Here is a 16,072-nt window from a genome sequence, read left to right on the forward strand (position 1 = left end):
GCACACCTCTGTTCTCTCGTTCGGCTGGAAGAATTAATCTTGAAATAGTTTCTGTGGTTCACCCTATTAATCCCTTCCTCTGTCACATCCTCCTCAGCCCAGCTTACAGCACAGAACTGTGTGAAGCTGTGATGTTCCATCAGGACACCTCAGTGCAGCTGAAACACATCTCTCTGTCTCTGCTGTCCCTCGAGGTGACTCCTCCCCTGTCACTCAACCAATATGGTTCTTCATGTTACATCACGCCAAGCTATACAGAAACTCACATTGTTTCAGTGAAGTGGGCTGTTGCAACTCCTTTGTTAAGAGCAACGTGTCACACAAAATTTGATTGACTGGAGTCAGAAGCCAAAGACTGTACAACCGATGCAAAGAACACTGGCTGTTTTCAGAATTGGCTTGGTCCCATGTTTATTGTTCCTCTCAGTTGTGGGTTAAATACCTTGCCCAAGGGTACAGCAGCAATGCCCCAGCAGGGAACTGAACCACCAACCTTTTGGTCACAAGCCCAGCTCCTAACCACTATGCGACACTGTCGCCCCTTTTTAAATCTGATAAAAATACTACTACTACTACTACTACTACTACTACTGCTACTACTACTACTACTACTACTACTACTACTACTACTACTACTACTACTACTACTACTACTACTAATAATAATAATAATAATAAGACTGTAATTCATCATTGTCCCCACGTCTGATGTTAGATAAATCTGATTAACAATCTCTCCCGCAGCCACTCTGGGTAACATCCACTCAAGTGTTGCGATTCACGACCCGGTGGAATACCGATGCGCTCTTATGCAAATGGAGCCCTCTCTTGCCGTGGTGTGGGAGTGGGAGTGGGAGTGGGAGGAGGAGGTGTGAGGGGAATTAAAGTGTGAGTTCATGCTGGTAAAAAAAAAAAACTAAAAAACAGGCCTGTTCGTCTTTCAGCGGATCGGTAAGCGTGGACCGAGTCACGCCTGTAGCAGGGTGTTACAAATGTTAAGATGGCTGAGGGGTTTTTCGCTGTGGCTTATGGCAGCGTTAGGCCTTGCTTTCATACAGCACTTCCTGCTCACAGCTCTTTTGTCTCTGATTGTAGTACAGTGTGACAGATGACTCATTTAGGAACGCTGGGGGTGGAGGAGGGTCTGGGGAATGTTCCAATCCAGCCAAATACTTGTGCGCACTCGTGATCAGTGGTGCCGGCGTAAACCACACTAGGAGATGTTTCAGAACATACATCCACCTGTGTCAGTATTTTACATCCAAGAAACCATTCAGGGGAAGTTACTTCATAAGCATTCAATTCATAACTTTGTTTTTTGTTGGCTTATTATTCATGGACATAAGATCCTAGCATGTGTGCTTCAAATAAAATACACAAACAGCTTGTATTCCAGCTTTAGTTTAATCTGAAATGATCTCTAAATATTAAGAAAAAAATATGACATTAATGTGTCATAAAATAATTTTAACTTAATTTAATTTTTAAGCACACACAACAAAGCTCTCTGCTTTTAAAATCCTGTAAAAAAAACTCAGAAACTTTGTTTTTACAAAAATGTTTATTATATTTATAAACATTTATATAAACATTCCTTTTTTATTTTTTGTCTTTATTCACAGTATTTATACAGGATTTTAATAGAAATGGTCATTCCCAGTCAGACACTGACTCAACAGCCCCACTGCCATTGCGCTCCCAAAATGCACAAACATCAAAATAAAACAGAATAAAAACTTTATGTCAACAGAGTCATGACCACACAACATTCTTTACTCTATATGTAATATTTACACTCTTTACTCCACTAAATATTTACATATGCATTGTCCAAGTCTCTGTATATTCACTGAGTCTGAATCTGCTCTATTTGTGCATGTGCATGTGTGTACATGTATAAATACAGAGCATCTGATCCTAAAAGCAATAAGCGACCTTCCTGCTTTTTAGATTATATGCATATGAAAGTTGCATCGGTTGGTCCAGAGAGGATTCCATTTCCTTCTCACTTTTCTCTCAACCCCTCCGTTCAAATTCTCAAACATTCTAAGTGTAACCATGGTAATATCACTCGTCTTCCACAGCTTTGATGGCTAAGCAGAATATCTGAGCAGTTCTATGTATCATACAGTAAGCATGTCAATTATATGTGCACATATCTATGTATCTTGCATATATTTCTGAATATATTTTAAATAAACTGTGAATATACTCTATAATATATGCAAAGAATTACATACATGAAAGAGGCCAGAATTTATATTCATATTATGCTGAATATTTTGACATGCAATAAAAATACATATTCAGTTGACAAACGTTATTTTTTTTTCCAACAGAGAATACTGTTTGGAATTCATCCCTTGAATGTTCTTCTGATATAATTGTTTAAGTAGTTATGTTTAAATGTTAAACAAGACACATACAGCAAACACTTGCAATATTTAAAAGTGATATATTTAAACTCCCTGCTTTTAATGCAAATATCTGAGGTGCAGCAAATATGGTATCAACCTGTGTTACCTATTTCAAAACATTTTTTTCCTTTTTTGCTTTGAGCACCTGTATAAAAGGGCCTCAAAATACATTTTTAAACAATGTTGTTATTAAAAGATAAAAAATCTGAAAACACTGCCATAACGGGTCTCTGTAAGACTTTTTTAGACCACACTGAGATCGCTCTACCAGCTGTCCTCACTGTGCACTGCTGCCGTTTTTTCAACTGATCATCACAGAGTTGTGTCTGTGTTCTGCCCTGTATATCTGAGAACCGGTCACAGAGACTGTGTTTCAATTCACACCTAGAGTTAAAAAGGTGTGGCTCTGAATTTGAGCGCTCGATCGCAGTCCTCTCTGACACCGAGGACGTATGAGGTCGTTCAACGCGACGCTCTGGCTCACATTCACACTGACAGGAAATTTCTGTGCTCAACTGCAGGAGATACAAAAATTCACATCTTGGCAATACCTTCGGATTTGGAAGAGAGAGAGAGGGAGGATTTTATGTGCAAACGTGTCCAAAGATGGATCGCTATCATTCTGGAAGGGAGGGAGGGAGAGATGGATAGTGAGAGAGTGACAGTGAATCTCATCGTGTAAGCTGGCCTCCCTGGTCCAGTGCTGCCGGAAGAGATCATGTGACGCGTTCCTAAGTGCAGGTGCTGATGGTCAAGCTGGCGCAGGAGCTGGGGGGAGGGCTGGCGTGAGGATCAGCCACGCCCGCCGGCCCCGGCCCTGCCCCTGCGGCCCCGCCCTCGCTGCCGGCCCCGCCCGCCTTCTTGTCCCTCTGCTTGAGGTGCACTTTGGCATGGCGGCGGCGTTCGTCACTGCGGGCGAACTTGCGGGGGCAGAACTCACAGGAGAAGGGCTTCTCGCCCGTGTGCGTGCGGATGTGCGTGGTCAGGTGGTCGCTGCGGCTGAAGGAGCGCATGCAGATGCGGCACTGGAAGGGCTTGTGGCCCGTGTGGATGCGCAGGTGGCGCGTCAGCTCGTCCGAGCGCGAGAAGCGGCGGTCGCAGCTGGCGGCCGGGCAGGCGTGCGGCCGCTCGTGCACCGGCGTCTTGCACGGCCGGTTGGGGTACTTGCGCAGGCGCACCGGCTTCAGCGTCAGGGTCTGGGGGGGCGAGGGCCCGTGCTGCTGCGCCCCCGGCTGCCCCCCCAGGAAGCCCGGCCCCACCTGCTGCTTGTCCTTGAACGCCCGTATGGTCTCCAGTGGAGTGATTGGCGGGGGGTTGACTCGGACGGGGTCGCCCGTCTGGAAGGGCTTCTGCTCCACCATGCCGGCCTCGCCCGCATGGTGGAAAGGGGTGTAGTCGGGGATCATGGAGAACAGGCCACCGTCGGCACTGGGCTTGGGGCCGGTGTGGTAGTCGGCGCCGTGGTAGAGCTGGGAGGTGGCTGTGGGACTGTGGCTGAAGGAGACCTGGTCCTGGTACATGTCTCCGCAGATGGAGAAGGCAGGCAGGGGGGTGCTGTATGCCTGCTCCAGCTCCGACGCCTGGCCGGCCAGCGTGCTCCCGGGCGAGGCCTGGGCAGCGCCGGGCGACGGGGACACGCCCAGAACACCCGCGCTCACCAGGCTGATGATGCTGTTGTCCGAGCACCAGCCGGAGCCCGAAATGCCCCCTGAGGAGGGCGCGTCGAAGGCGAACTTCCCCAGGTAGGTGACCGTCTGGCCGCTGCGCACCGACTGGAAGCCAGAGCCGTACTGGAGCTCCGGAGCCACCTTCTCCCCGCCCATCCCCAAGTCCATGATGCTGTCTATACAGCAGAGAGGGACAGAGCGGCACAGAAAGGGTTAACTCACAATCCGGAGTAATGGCGCACATTGGAGAAAAACCAGTTACCAACACAAAACAAAGGTTTTTGCTGGTCTGAGATACTTTAGTCATCTAGTTTAGTCATCGTCATACAGAACATTAGCAACATTATCTGTTATATTTATGTGTTTTATATATATATATATATATGTGCATAAGACAGATTTCCGATCGCTCCACTATCCACTCATTACAGCAGTTGTATTGCTTATGTATTAAAAGTCGTACTACTATTAGCTAAAATAATTAAATCACATTGGAGACCTGCACAAACGTTTGTGGGTTTGGCTTAGGATGTATTGCAGAGATAATTTGTGAATACACCTATTTCTTTTCGCGTAGGCTACCACACGCATAATGCACCCACGACTCTCTGAAAATGTACCACGTTCGTTCTCAACCTCGGGGGTCTGTATCACGACAAGAGAAATAGTTTAGACACATCATCGCAAATTCCTCTGTTCGGCCAGAATCTGAGAGCGATCGCTTTGATAAAATTATGGCTAAAATCTCAAGGTTTCAACACCTACACGGTTTGATAGCTCCTCTGTTTCTCGGGAACGCACGTGTTATGTAGGGCAGTGGTATTTCCAGAATGGTTTCATGGATTTACTTTTGTCACGCTAAAGACCGCATGAACTAGAGGATACACCAATTTTCCCTATAACATAAAATGCTATGTATAAAATGCTTCATTAAGGTAATGTCGGGCAGATAAACAATTAAATATAATAGAAAACGTCATTTATTATTTATGGACGTGCAAGCATAGATAAAGTGTTATATGTGGCCCAAATTTGCATTTTACGCCTTGACAAATGGTTGAAAAATAATTAAAATGAAAAAAACTATTTATTTATAACTGTTTATATAATATTATCATTGAAATGCATTTATTATTTCAGTGAATGAGATTATATATGATTCTGAGAAAAATACATAAGGTATTAATTATACACCATTATATATATATATATATATATATATATATATATATATATATATATATATATATATATATATATATATATATATATATATATATATATGGAGAGAGAGATAGAGAGAGAGGCCTGTAAGTTGCACATATCTGGGAATGAAATTTGACGTTTTGTGCACTTCTATTTGGTTTGTGAGTTTGGGAAACTTATTTTAAAGTTTAAGTATGTTTTTATTTAGGCCTACTGACAATAATGCTACAGAATTTTATGATGAGGTTCTCAGCTGTCGTTTGTAGGGCTGGTGTACCACGTAATGCAGCACAGGCGCCTTTCGCTATGTGCTGTGCATTGCCATATGGGTTCATTTTAAAACTGCTTATAATATTTTTGTATATTTGTCTGTTTTGTATATTACAATGCAAAAAGCATTTTCTGAATTTACACGATTGGAGACAGTGAAATATTTATTGTAATGTGATTTTTTTTTTTACAAAAAGTCCACCATTGGCGTTCAATCGCCACAGTTTATTGTTTATTAACTTTTGCAGGTGCAACAAAGTGAACTTGTGCGTTTTAATCACTTTGTACACTGAGGTTGCACTTAACTGCAGCATGCGCACCTCAGCACACTGCGCATGTACTCGCACGCGCAAGGACCTCGGCTGGAAATAACACCAACGTTTTGTCACCTCGTCAATCGACATGAGCAGTCGATGTTTTGCATCATTATTAAGCAGAATGCACCAGAGATATCGGTTACGTCGCGGTAACATGCAAGCGCAGTAATCCGGGGCAAATGAAATATAAATACAAGCAGAACCGAAGACATGTCGGGAGAAGATCAACCACACCTATGTACTCAGATCAAATCCTTATCGAAAGCGTGAGATACATGTAACATGAACACTGACATTATATGATGTATTATATATCCTTAACAACAACAACAAAAGATTTAGGGGTTTTTCTTCACAGTGGTGTAACAGACTCAAATAACTGCGCACAACTTTCTCATATGCAAACTCACACAGATGACGAAATAAAAGCCAAAGTTGAACTGATAAGGTTAGGCTTGCTATCTCCAGCATCTGTGATGAACGGTATGCAAGGCACCGCACCGCGCGACGGTGCGGAGAGGCGAGCGCTCCAGCGCTCCAGACAACTGTTGATATGGCTGTTTCTCTCGGCGGACGCGCTCACAGTGCAGGCAGACGGCAAACAGCGCAAACGGCAATCACAGCACTTATTTAAAGTGGACAGGTCTTGTCCTTACCTGTGTTCATTTGCGAATAGGGCGAAATAGAATCCGTGCTGTTGAAAATGTTTGACGACGACGGGCTTTCCTCCTCGGGGTAAAGGTTGTCGGAAATCGTGTTTATTAAACTGCTCATGGTAGTAGGGACACGGTCCGCTAGTTTCCCTGTCATAGCAGTTATATCCAGTTTGTCAAAAATGGAAACGTCAGGGCACCTCAACTAACCTGTGTTCTCAAAGCGATAACACGGCGGATGGCGTGCTACAAACTGAACGAAGACCGTAAAATCCCAGGTACGATGTCCATCCAGAGGAAGTTCAAGAAAAAATAAATCGTTTTCTTCTTGTTGTCAATGAAAAGTGTTCTGTCAGTTCATTCTTTTAAGGTTAAATTTGCAGTCAAAGAAATAGTTTCCTTGCCTGATGTTTAAGGCGTCCGAATGAATGAAGCAGTAGTATACGGTGTGCCAGTATAGCGGAGCTCGGTGTATTGCCTAGATAGGGAACTCCAGTCAGAGCTTGCTGGTATTTAATAGGGGGACGACACAACGCTGTGACGTAGATGACCATTTAAGGACACTCACAGCTTGGCGGCTTTTAGCGTCACCAATGGAAGCGCCTCATCGTGGAACATTACAGTCGGTTGCAGGAAGACGCGCTGCCTCCGAAATAACTGGGCAGTTTTGGGAAGGACGGTGGCGACGTGAATCACGAGAAATGTCCCTTTCACATACTTTGTTGTCGTTGTGTTTTTGACACCGTTTAGCCGTCGACACCTTGACTAGCAACCGCCGTAACGCACCTGTGTATTTAAGCACAAGCGCGTAGGGACAGTTGGATACCCCGTCGGTAGATGTTCCAACGCCAACTTCAATTTTAAAAGAACGTCACTCTGTAAAATATGTACACATATTAGACAGAGGGAGAGAGTTAAGTACGAAGCTGAATTAGCTTTTTAGAAGTGAATCAGGCACCAAACTAGAATACGTGCAAAATGTCTCAAAGGGTTCATTCCATCGTGTTTGCCTAAATGCATTCATGCGTGGGTGCATAAGGTTGACACCCATAAATGACTAATTTGTGTATATAAATATGAAGATAGGATATATAAAAATATAGGAATATATGATGAGTATTTTGAATGCAGTGTGACTGAACAAGCAAAGTAAAATTAGATGAAATATTTTTATATTTCTGCTATATATAACATCTGTTATAAATAGGCAAGCTATCGGCACGCAGACGTATGTAATTTTTTGGCATGTTCTTTTATGCTTAAATAGCTCTTGAGGGGTCTGCTAATTAAGTTCTTGACACTCCCATCCATGTTTTCTGATCCTCCAATAATTTGCACTACCTGTCAATCACTCAGACAGTCCTGGCTGTCTGGAGAACACCTGGTTGAAACGTGTTGCAGTGACCTGGTCTGAACACTGCTCATGTGTATATATGGTCATGAACTGTGCCTTTTAGTAATAATTGGACAGAAATCTCTGAATTTTTGACTCTTCTCTGCATATACTTAAACATAAACTAGTGGTCAAAATTACTTTAGATTACTAGAATTACTTCACATTATTAGAAAGTACAAATACATGCTTCAGTATTAGGCTGAAGCGGGCCTTCCAACCAGCCGTCGACTAAGCCATGGTATACTTCTGTCTTTTTGCAGCAAAAAATTATGAAATAGGCAGCACCATCAATGGATTCTGAATGTACTTCCTGTAAACAGCAAGGCCTAAGGTTGCTTTGTCAGAGGCAATAGGGTTAGCAGGGGATGTGTGTACTCTATCTCTGTAGTGTGCACATTGCTCCATATTTTAGGGAGCTGGATTTTTGTGGGAGTTGCTCCACTGCTTCAAGCCAGCTTGGATGTCAGTCTGCTACCACAGCTAACATTATCACTGCAGGGTAAAGGGGAGTTTATGCTCCACGGTAAAATCTCTGTTGCAGGGTCTTTTCACAGCCATGAGAGACTCAATTTCTTTAGCTCCCCCCTCTGACTGAGGGATAGCTTGTTTTTAAATCTTATTTGTGTGTTTATTTTATTCTGAAGTACGGTGACACCGGAAAACAAACACGTGCACACTGGCTGTGATTTACTTCCTGGTCTTGCTGTTGATGTTCTCTTCACAACGCAGTTCCCTCCTCGGCCCGGTGGCAGGTACATCCTGTCAAAACATGCGCTAACTCAGCACCACTCTGGAGCGCCAGACTGGTGTGGCCCACCAAGTGTACCGTGTTCAAAACGGGCAGCCGGGCCATGCCGGGAAGGGTTCGAGAGCAGCCCAGGTGTAGCTCAGAGCTGAGTGACACTGATCCTTCTCTGCTCATGTGATTCTTGTCTGCCAGTTCATCAAGCATAAATAATTAACAAACTGTGGGAACCTGAAAAGGCCAGTATGGTTCACTCCAACATGAAGAACGTCTCAGTTAGAAAGTAACAGGCCCATACTGCTGCTGCTACTAGTGCTACTACTCCCACTATTACTGCCACAGTATCACCACTACGACTCCTCTGCAGCATAATACACCAGAACTGCTACCTCTGCTACCGGTACTACCACCACTATTTCCAGCTAGTGCTGCTAAAAAGGTACCGCTACAGAACCTCTACACTCTATACCTCTACACTACACGCTACACACTACACCCTACTCGACCACTTCTGCTATTACTAACGTATTTACTTCAGGCATGGTGTTTCATAAATATTAAGTGTATGTAATTCGCTGCACCCTCCCGCGGGCCGAATGCAGCATGCAATATGTTTTAACATGCTCTGAGGAGACTATAAGGAGTACAGAGCACTCTCCATGCGATGTTCTCTAAATAGGCCAACTGACTCTACACTTGGTGGATCGTATCACCAAAAAAAAGCATTGGCAGGGTTAATCATCCTCAGAGAGAAACTGAATTCAGTTCAAACGAAGGCAGGGAGCCAAAACCGAGTGAGTGTCAAATAAGGTATTTCGACCACCTCCCGAGATGGCAGTTCTTTGCCAGCTCGGAATGATGACGAATTTAAATGATTCTTGTGTCTATTATCGATTTCGGCAAACTACCGGACGCGTTTGGTGCGTAACGTTGCTGTTGGAAAGCTAGCGATGTCTTTTCCCCGTTTGCAAATCTTCCGTGATAAGGTTTTAGTGTTTATACATTCAATACAAAGGTGAATAGTCATTGCGCGGTAAAAGAAAAACTGGTAACTTCTAGGGGACATGCTGAAACAGGTATTATTTCATTTTCAGTTTTAAATTTTGACAGTACATTTAAGAGATTGTGGTTTGGGCTGTTTTATCGGAACGGCAGTTTCCAGCATATGGTTCCAGTGCCACGGCCTATCCAGCACCTTTAAAAATAAAATATTTCCCATTAAACCAGAATCCTCACTGTAAATTAACTGCAGATTTCAATGTGCTTAATTGACTAAATTTATTTCCTTGTCCCAAAACACTGAAAAGTCCCCCGAAAGGCCACACAAATTCTCAACAGTTTTAAATATTGAAATGTGAAATAGCCATGGACAAAACAATTTACCTTTATAGGCAACATCAATATTGATTAAAACGGAAGTATTTGTTTCATACATGGCTGTGGTGAAACTATTGCAAACCAAAGCAGAAATATTTTAATCAGTGTTTTCAAGCAAGTGGTTTTAAAGAGGCCAGTCTCATAAACTAGACAATAAAACTAGTAAACCTGGAGTGGTCTTTGCTGCAGAGGGTGAAGCATCTCCAAGCGCATCTGCTCGACAGCGGCGAAGCGCGCGCGGCATTTCGCCGCGAGCACTCAGCGCCTTGGCTCGCGGCCGGAGTGGAAGCTCCAAAAAAGGCGCAGATCCGGCGCCGCCTCCGGCAGCCTGTGCAGCGCCGCAGGGTTCCGCCTCAGCGAGCTGCAATAGTGGAAAGGAGATCGGAACTCACAGCCAATAAAGGAACCACAGATAGCAAAACGTCACGGGTCAGATTGTACCAGTGAGAGAAAATATCTGATCTGTTTCGCAAAAAAAAAAAAGGCATCCGCAAGGGAAACGACGTCCCTTCGTTGACTCTATTGCAGAGCTGAACTTTAATATAGCACAGGGGGAAGTCCACTGGTATTTGCTGCTTTAATTTTAATGGTATTACAAAAAACAACTTCCAACAATGCTACCACCCCGTCAACTAAGAATATGAAGAAAAGGACGAATTATCATCACCCGTATGTTTAGTTTGCTTGTGTGTATGTAATGTGTAACGTCTTTAGTGCGTGTCGGTTTGTATATGTGTATGTGTGTACACACACACATACCACAATGGGAACACCAAACATTATATGAATGTTAATTAGTAAGTATAAATATTAAGGAGTTGGACCACCCTTTGCCAGCAGAACAGCTTCAGTCCTTCCTGGACTGAACTTTTTGGTCTTCCTGAATGCTGCCACACAAGTTTTGAACAGTTTCTAATGGGATATTAGACTCTTCTTCAAGAGGGAAAGTGCTCCAAGTTCTTTGAGAGATGGAGGAGGTGGAAATCTACTCCACAGGCATTCTGGAGCCTCCCAGAAAGGTTCCTTATGTTAGATCTGCTGATAGGGGAGGTGATAGGAAGAGTCTGACATCCTGGTGTTCATGTTCCTTGGCTGAAATTCTGCTGTGCAGAACCATAATCAGACTCAGTGATTCCTGTAAGATTGCTGCCCAAACTATAACAGATCCAACACTATGTTTAACAGTTCAGGATAGGCAATCTCATTGAATGATTCCTGTGGGTTTCTCCATGTATAAAGCTGTGCAGATGCAAGAAAACCGTAGAGAACGACTTATTAGACCCTTATTACCCTTATTAGCAGACCATATTACTTTCTTACACTGCTAAGAAGTGCAGGTTTTGTGCCCATGACACCAAATTATGAGCTCTTTCACACTGGCTTTGGTCACATGCAGTGTATGAATGGCATCTCTACCCTAAATATAAGCTTTGTGAGGCTCAACATGTACAGTTTTTGTTGAGGCCAGGTCACCAACGGGTAGAATCAGTTGTTTGGTCATTTTCTAGGTTGTTTGTGGTTTTTAGCAACTGTCCTATTAAGTTTTGGTCTGTCCCCATTGGTAAGATCCGGCCGTGCTGTTCCTCTTTGCTGTTCCTCCACGGTGCAGTTTTTCTTCCTTTGGAGTGTGCCCGACACATTAAATTTGGCATTTCTGTGACTGACCTACCTGCAGTTCGGGCACCTGTCTTACCTTAAACTTCGTTAGAGCTCTCATATTGCTATAGAAACTCGCATAATGAAGTATTGTTTTTATTGGTAATAACGTGTGTGTTTGTGTTGCACATGGTGCAGAATGTTATATTAATCCCTATGGCAGGAAGTGACTGAGAAGAGGAAGCAGGAGGGAGGGGTAGGGCGGCACTGCGCTGGGCCTGACTTACCTGTGCTGCCCGGCAACGTAGCTGTCCCAGCACCTGCCGGGGTAGGTGCAGTCACCAGCAGGGTCACCTCACTGACGCTGCTCCAGGTCTGGGGGACAGGTGTGTTTTCACATGCAAGCAGGGGTGGATTCTCAGTGCGTCTGCTTTCTAAGTGTTGTTTGTTTGCTTTGTGACTTGTGACACGTGTCATTTAAATGTTTTCAGCATGTGGTTATTCCCTCCGATCACGACATGCCCTCGTCCACAGCCTGTGCTGATGTGTCACACTGACATGCAAGCCAAGCAGGGGAAACTCTGCATTCTGTGGAAAGAGAACTGGAAGCAGTTCCCCTTTCAGCCAGGAAGCACTTACACTGAGCTGACAGGGATAGAAAAAAGCCAGAGAAACTAAACACACACAGAAGCAATGGAGAAGGCAGACACAAATTTCGAAGCACCCAGAAGCAGGACTATGGGAGTGTTAGTTTTCAACTGGGCAAACTCAGGTTTGTCTGTGATTGGGCCAAATTTGTTACCACAGTCATTGGGACTAATAAAAACAGACGAGGCGCATTGTGTATGCAGGGAAATGTAGGTGAACGGACCATGATTATAAATGCATTGGACAGGAGGAGTCTTTGATTGAGGAAAGAACATTCGAAACCTCTCTGGAAGCTGGTCAGTGACATCACAATGGTCTGTGCTCTCATCTTATTTACATAGTGGGGAATACGTGGAGTCACTGGACTGTAATTTATCATTATTTGACTGTAGCTCACAGTGATGTAAAGCTGTTGATATCATCGATTTCGTACCTTCTTCCTTCAACCTGTACTGGGGTCAGTTCAGAGCTCTCCCCATGGTAGCTGTTCTATCCCAAGGGGCCATGTGCAAGTTATTACTAACTGGATGGAATGATTGTTGTTTCGCTTATGATGTAAATAATATATTGGCATTGGCTTGAACATTACAGCATGTGACCGTTGTATGGTTTAAGAAGAGTGAGGATGTTATGTGCATATGAAATACCGAGGGTGGAGTTCACATGCATAAGCATAATTCCAAGCGTGCATAAGCAATTCCAAGATTCAATACCAGAATCATGGGCCAAAATTCAGAGTTTTGCAGTGTATATTTCCACTCATTATTAATCCTACTGCCCTGCTCAACCAACACCCCCACGCAGATGCCAGTGTTACCCATCACACCCCTGGGCAGTTACTGGGGCAATGCAGGCTGAGCGGCTTCAGCGGTACAGCACACTGCGGTCACGATGTGGATTCCGTACCCACTGCGCCACCCCGGCACCCGTGCAGGGAGATCAGTATTGATCCCCAGGCAGCTGGGACCTGCAGGGCCTCCCTCCCAGGGCAGAACCCGAGGCTGCAGGCGTGCTGAAGACCGGGGCTCACACCCCAGCTGCAGTAGATGCCGGGCTGTATGGATGGATGATAGGGAAGCTGTGCAAGGTGCTCTGGATAAGGGGGCATCTGGCAGAAAATAGCCTAAATAATGAATTTAATGATGCACAAGCCTCAGTTAATGCTCACTGCTGCCAGTGTGACAGCACCATTTCCTGTACTGCTCAGAGACGTTATACTCATTCACACATGGCGTCATTCACACACAGAGTAACTTTCACGAGTCAAAAATGGCCTTGTCTGGCTGGCCATGTATGTATAGTATTATCTGTGAGATTATTTATAGGTCACTTAGCGCACACGGGTTTGTTATGGAAACATGACATAAACATTCTCAAAAATGGAGATTTCCCTTTTCAGATGGAGAGAAAGAGAAAAACCCCAGCCTCTTCCCCGCCGTGGGTAGCTGTGTGCCGAGACGCCTGAGTTGAGCTCCGCTCGGTGTCGAGTTTCACTGTGGCATCCGGCGAAGTCGCACTTTCAGTCTCACTGATCTGCCCACTTCCCCTCCAGGCCTCGTCATACCACCTTCCCCGAGCTAGAGGGCGCTCTTTCGACCTTCACACCTGCCATACCGGTCCCATCCCTTCACACAGCGGGCAACAAGATGTTCTACCCACACTTGTTTGGAAACAGGGCATGTGATTGTTTTCCTTTTTAATCCCCCAAATCCCCTCATTTGTGTGCCTTCATAACGGTTGCTACAGTTGGTTTTAAACAGGTTAAAAAAAGGTTAAAAAACGCACAGTGGCTCCAGGATGGCCACATTCCAGTTTTAAACAAAACAGGCTTTAACAGAACACACGTAAGAACACTCCGGCACGCAGGTCCAGCTGATCAGAATATCACTGAGAAACGCAGTGTTTCACTTCCACACAGACCAGCAGCTCCATGACATCTGTCATCTTACTCAGATGTCACTTTGCGCTCTACTGCCACTGCTCCCCTCTGATTCATACTCACGCAATGCGCACTCTGCTGTGGGCTGTGTCCATCCATACAGTGAGCCAGACGCTCTCAGAGTGAATACAGGGCTTTCTACGCGCTTTGGAAATAATTCTTAAATATTGCGCCATATGTTGCTCTAATTGGTTAAAAAGCATCAAATCCAGATGCTTAAATTTAACTGTGGGGGCGGGGATTTAGACTATTATTGGATGAAATAAGGAAAGCCCTACTGGTAAACAACTTAGAGCAATGAGGCTGAAATTTGACAAACGTTAAATCCTATCATGTGTAGCCAAAAATACAACAAATATAATAACAAAGTTGAAAGTAAGATTTGAGGAAAAACTTTTTGGCTTGAAAAAGCTTAGCATGGTAGTAGCCAGTAGTTACAAGCTTTATGTGAGAGACAGTCTGTATCTGTGGCTGCTGTAGCAACAGATAACGTAACAACAGGTGTTCAGATTCTCAATGTTCTCTTCATGTTAATCAATCGGGAGACTGATGACAATCATAAACCTCTCAAAAAAATATTTTCGGTATTGACACAAAAAGCACAAGCCACACAATTCTAGAAGTTTTGTAAGTGAGAACTGAAAGAAAATTGGATGGAATAAGAAGAAATAGGATGTACAGTAAGTTGGCATTTTCAAGCCAGCCTAATAATACTTAGCAACTCACCCATTTACCCTTTTGCCTTTAAGTAAGGCAAATGTTTAAGCACTCCAGTGCTGTTATCATTGCCCAAATCAGCTGCCAATCCACTCACACTTCCACCAAAAAAAAAAAAAATCAGATTCAGCAAACGGAGAAGGGTGTGTTTTTTCGTTTGTCTGGTTTTTTGGACATTTTCCTTTACCCATGCAACACTCGGGGTTTCAGATTATAAGCAATGCACCCTGCTGGCCAGTGCTAATGACAGGTGTGTTTTTAGTCTTTACTTTCTTCACACTTTCCACACCTCACATACAGTCACTCTGTTCAGGGTTATGGAGTCCTGTATGTCTCTGTGGCTGAAAACACATTGACTGTTTGTAACCTTGAACCATTTCCACAAGACCAAGAAAAATTCTGAAAAAAGAGGAAGACTCTGTATTATCTAAACTCAATGGGACAGAAAAAGATTACACTGAACTGATCAGGAAGTAAACAGCTGTCAAGGTTTGCAACATTTTCGGTCAAAAACTCACCACATCCTGGAAAGTATGTGTATTTATGCCTGTGACCATGAAAGCGGGAGAGAGCAAGCGATAATGTTAGTGTGTGTGTGTGTGTGTGTGTGTGTGTGTGTGTATGACCATTACAGAGACAGAGAATGTGTGTTTGTGTGTATGTTTGTGGTAGTGCAGTGTAGAGAAGGAGGCAAGTGTAAGAGAAAGTCAAACACACATATGTATACACAAACACAAAATAACAGTGTGGAAAGCACAGAGGAGTGTAGTCACTCTGGAGCACAGGCCCCGCTGGCACTCCGGTCACCAGCTCTTTTATAAACAAATGCAAATGAATCACATTCTGTCACACACCAATACCTTGGCCCCACCGTACGCTGCCACCTGCCCCACAAACCCCATCTAAAGAAACTAATAAAGCAATTAAACCAAAGACTGTTTGTCTTCTAAACTATCTGACTGTCTCAGTCAGGTTACTGCACCTGTTTAAACACTCTTCCAAAATGATTCTCTCCTCTATTGCCTACTGTCTATCAATATGGCCTTTAACAACCAAAGAGGTGCTGGAGCCCATTACGAGGTCACACAATAAAGCTTACACAATGATTTTATCCCTGTCTCCTT

General features: G+C 44.0%; 1 protein-coding gene across 2 annotated transcripts; it reads right to left on the reverse strand.

Annotated features, from left to right (window-relative positions):
* Nucleotides 1-2,343: 2,343 nt before the first annotated feature.
* LOC118777374 (early growth response protein 3-like) lies at nucleotides 2,344-6,996 on the reverse strand. Of its 2 annotated transcripts, none has more exons than XM_036528203.1 (2): nucleotides 6,534-6,996; nucleotides 2,344-4,260 (listed from the first exon to the last, which is right to left on the reverse strand). In XM_036528203.1, exons 1-2 carry the CDS (start codon nucleotides 6,685-6,687, stop codon nucleotides 3,149-3,151), a joined length of 1,266 nt encoding a protein of 421 aa, XP_036384096.1. In that variant the 5' UTR covers nucleotides 6,688-6,996; the 3' UTR covers nucleotides 2,344-3,148. The 2 variants fall into 2 exon arrangements, with proteins under 2 accessions (XP_036384096.1, XP_036384097.1); XM_036528204.1 differs by lacking the exon at nucleotides 6,534-6,996 and adding an exon at nucleotides 4,850-5,056.
* Between the last annotated feature and the right edge of the window lie 9,076 nt (nucleotides 6,997-16,072).

The sequence above is a fragment of the Megalops cyprinoides genome, chromosome 5, assembly GCF_013368585.1.
Source record: "Megalops cyprinoides isolate fMegCyp1 chromosome 5, fMegCyp1.pri, whole genome shotgun sequence".
NCBI lineage: Eukaryota > Metazoa > Chordata > Actinopteri > Elopiformes > Megalopidae > Megalops > Megalops cyprinoides.

What these genes read in the sequence shown, in the direction of transcription:
- LOC118777374 (XM_036528203.1), bottom strand. Translation starts at nt 6,687, where the DNA reads ATGACAGGGAAACTAGCGGACCGTGTCCCTACTACCATGAGCAGTTTA. An exon ending in CTATTCGCAAATGAACACAG is followed by an intron (nt 4,261 to 6,533) that starts GTAAGGACAAGA and finishes TCTGCTGTATAG; the next exon opens with ACAGCATCATGGACTTGGGG.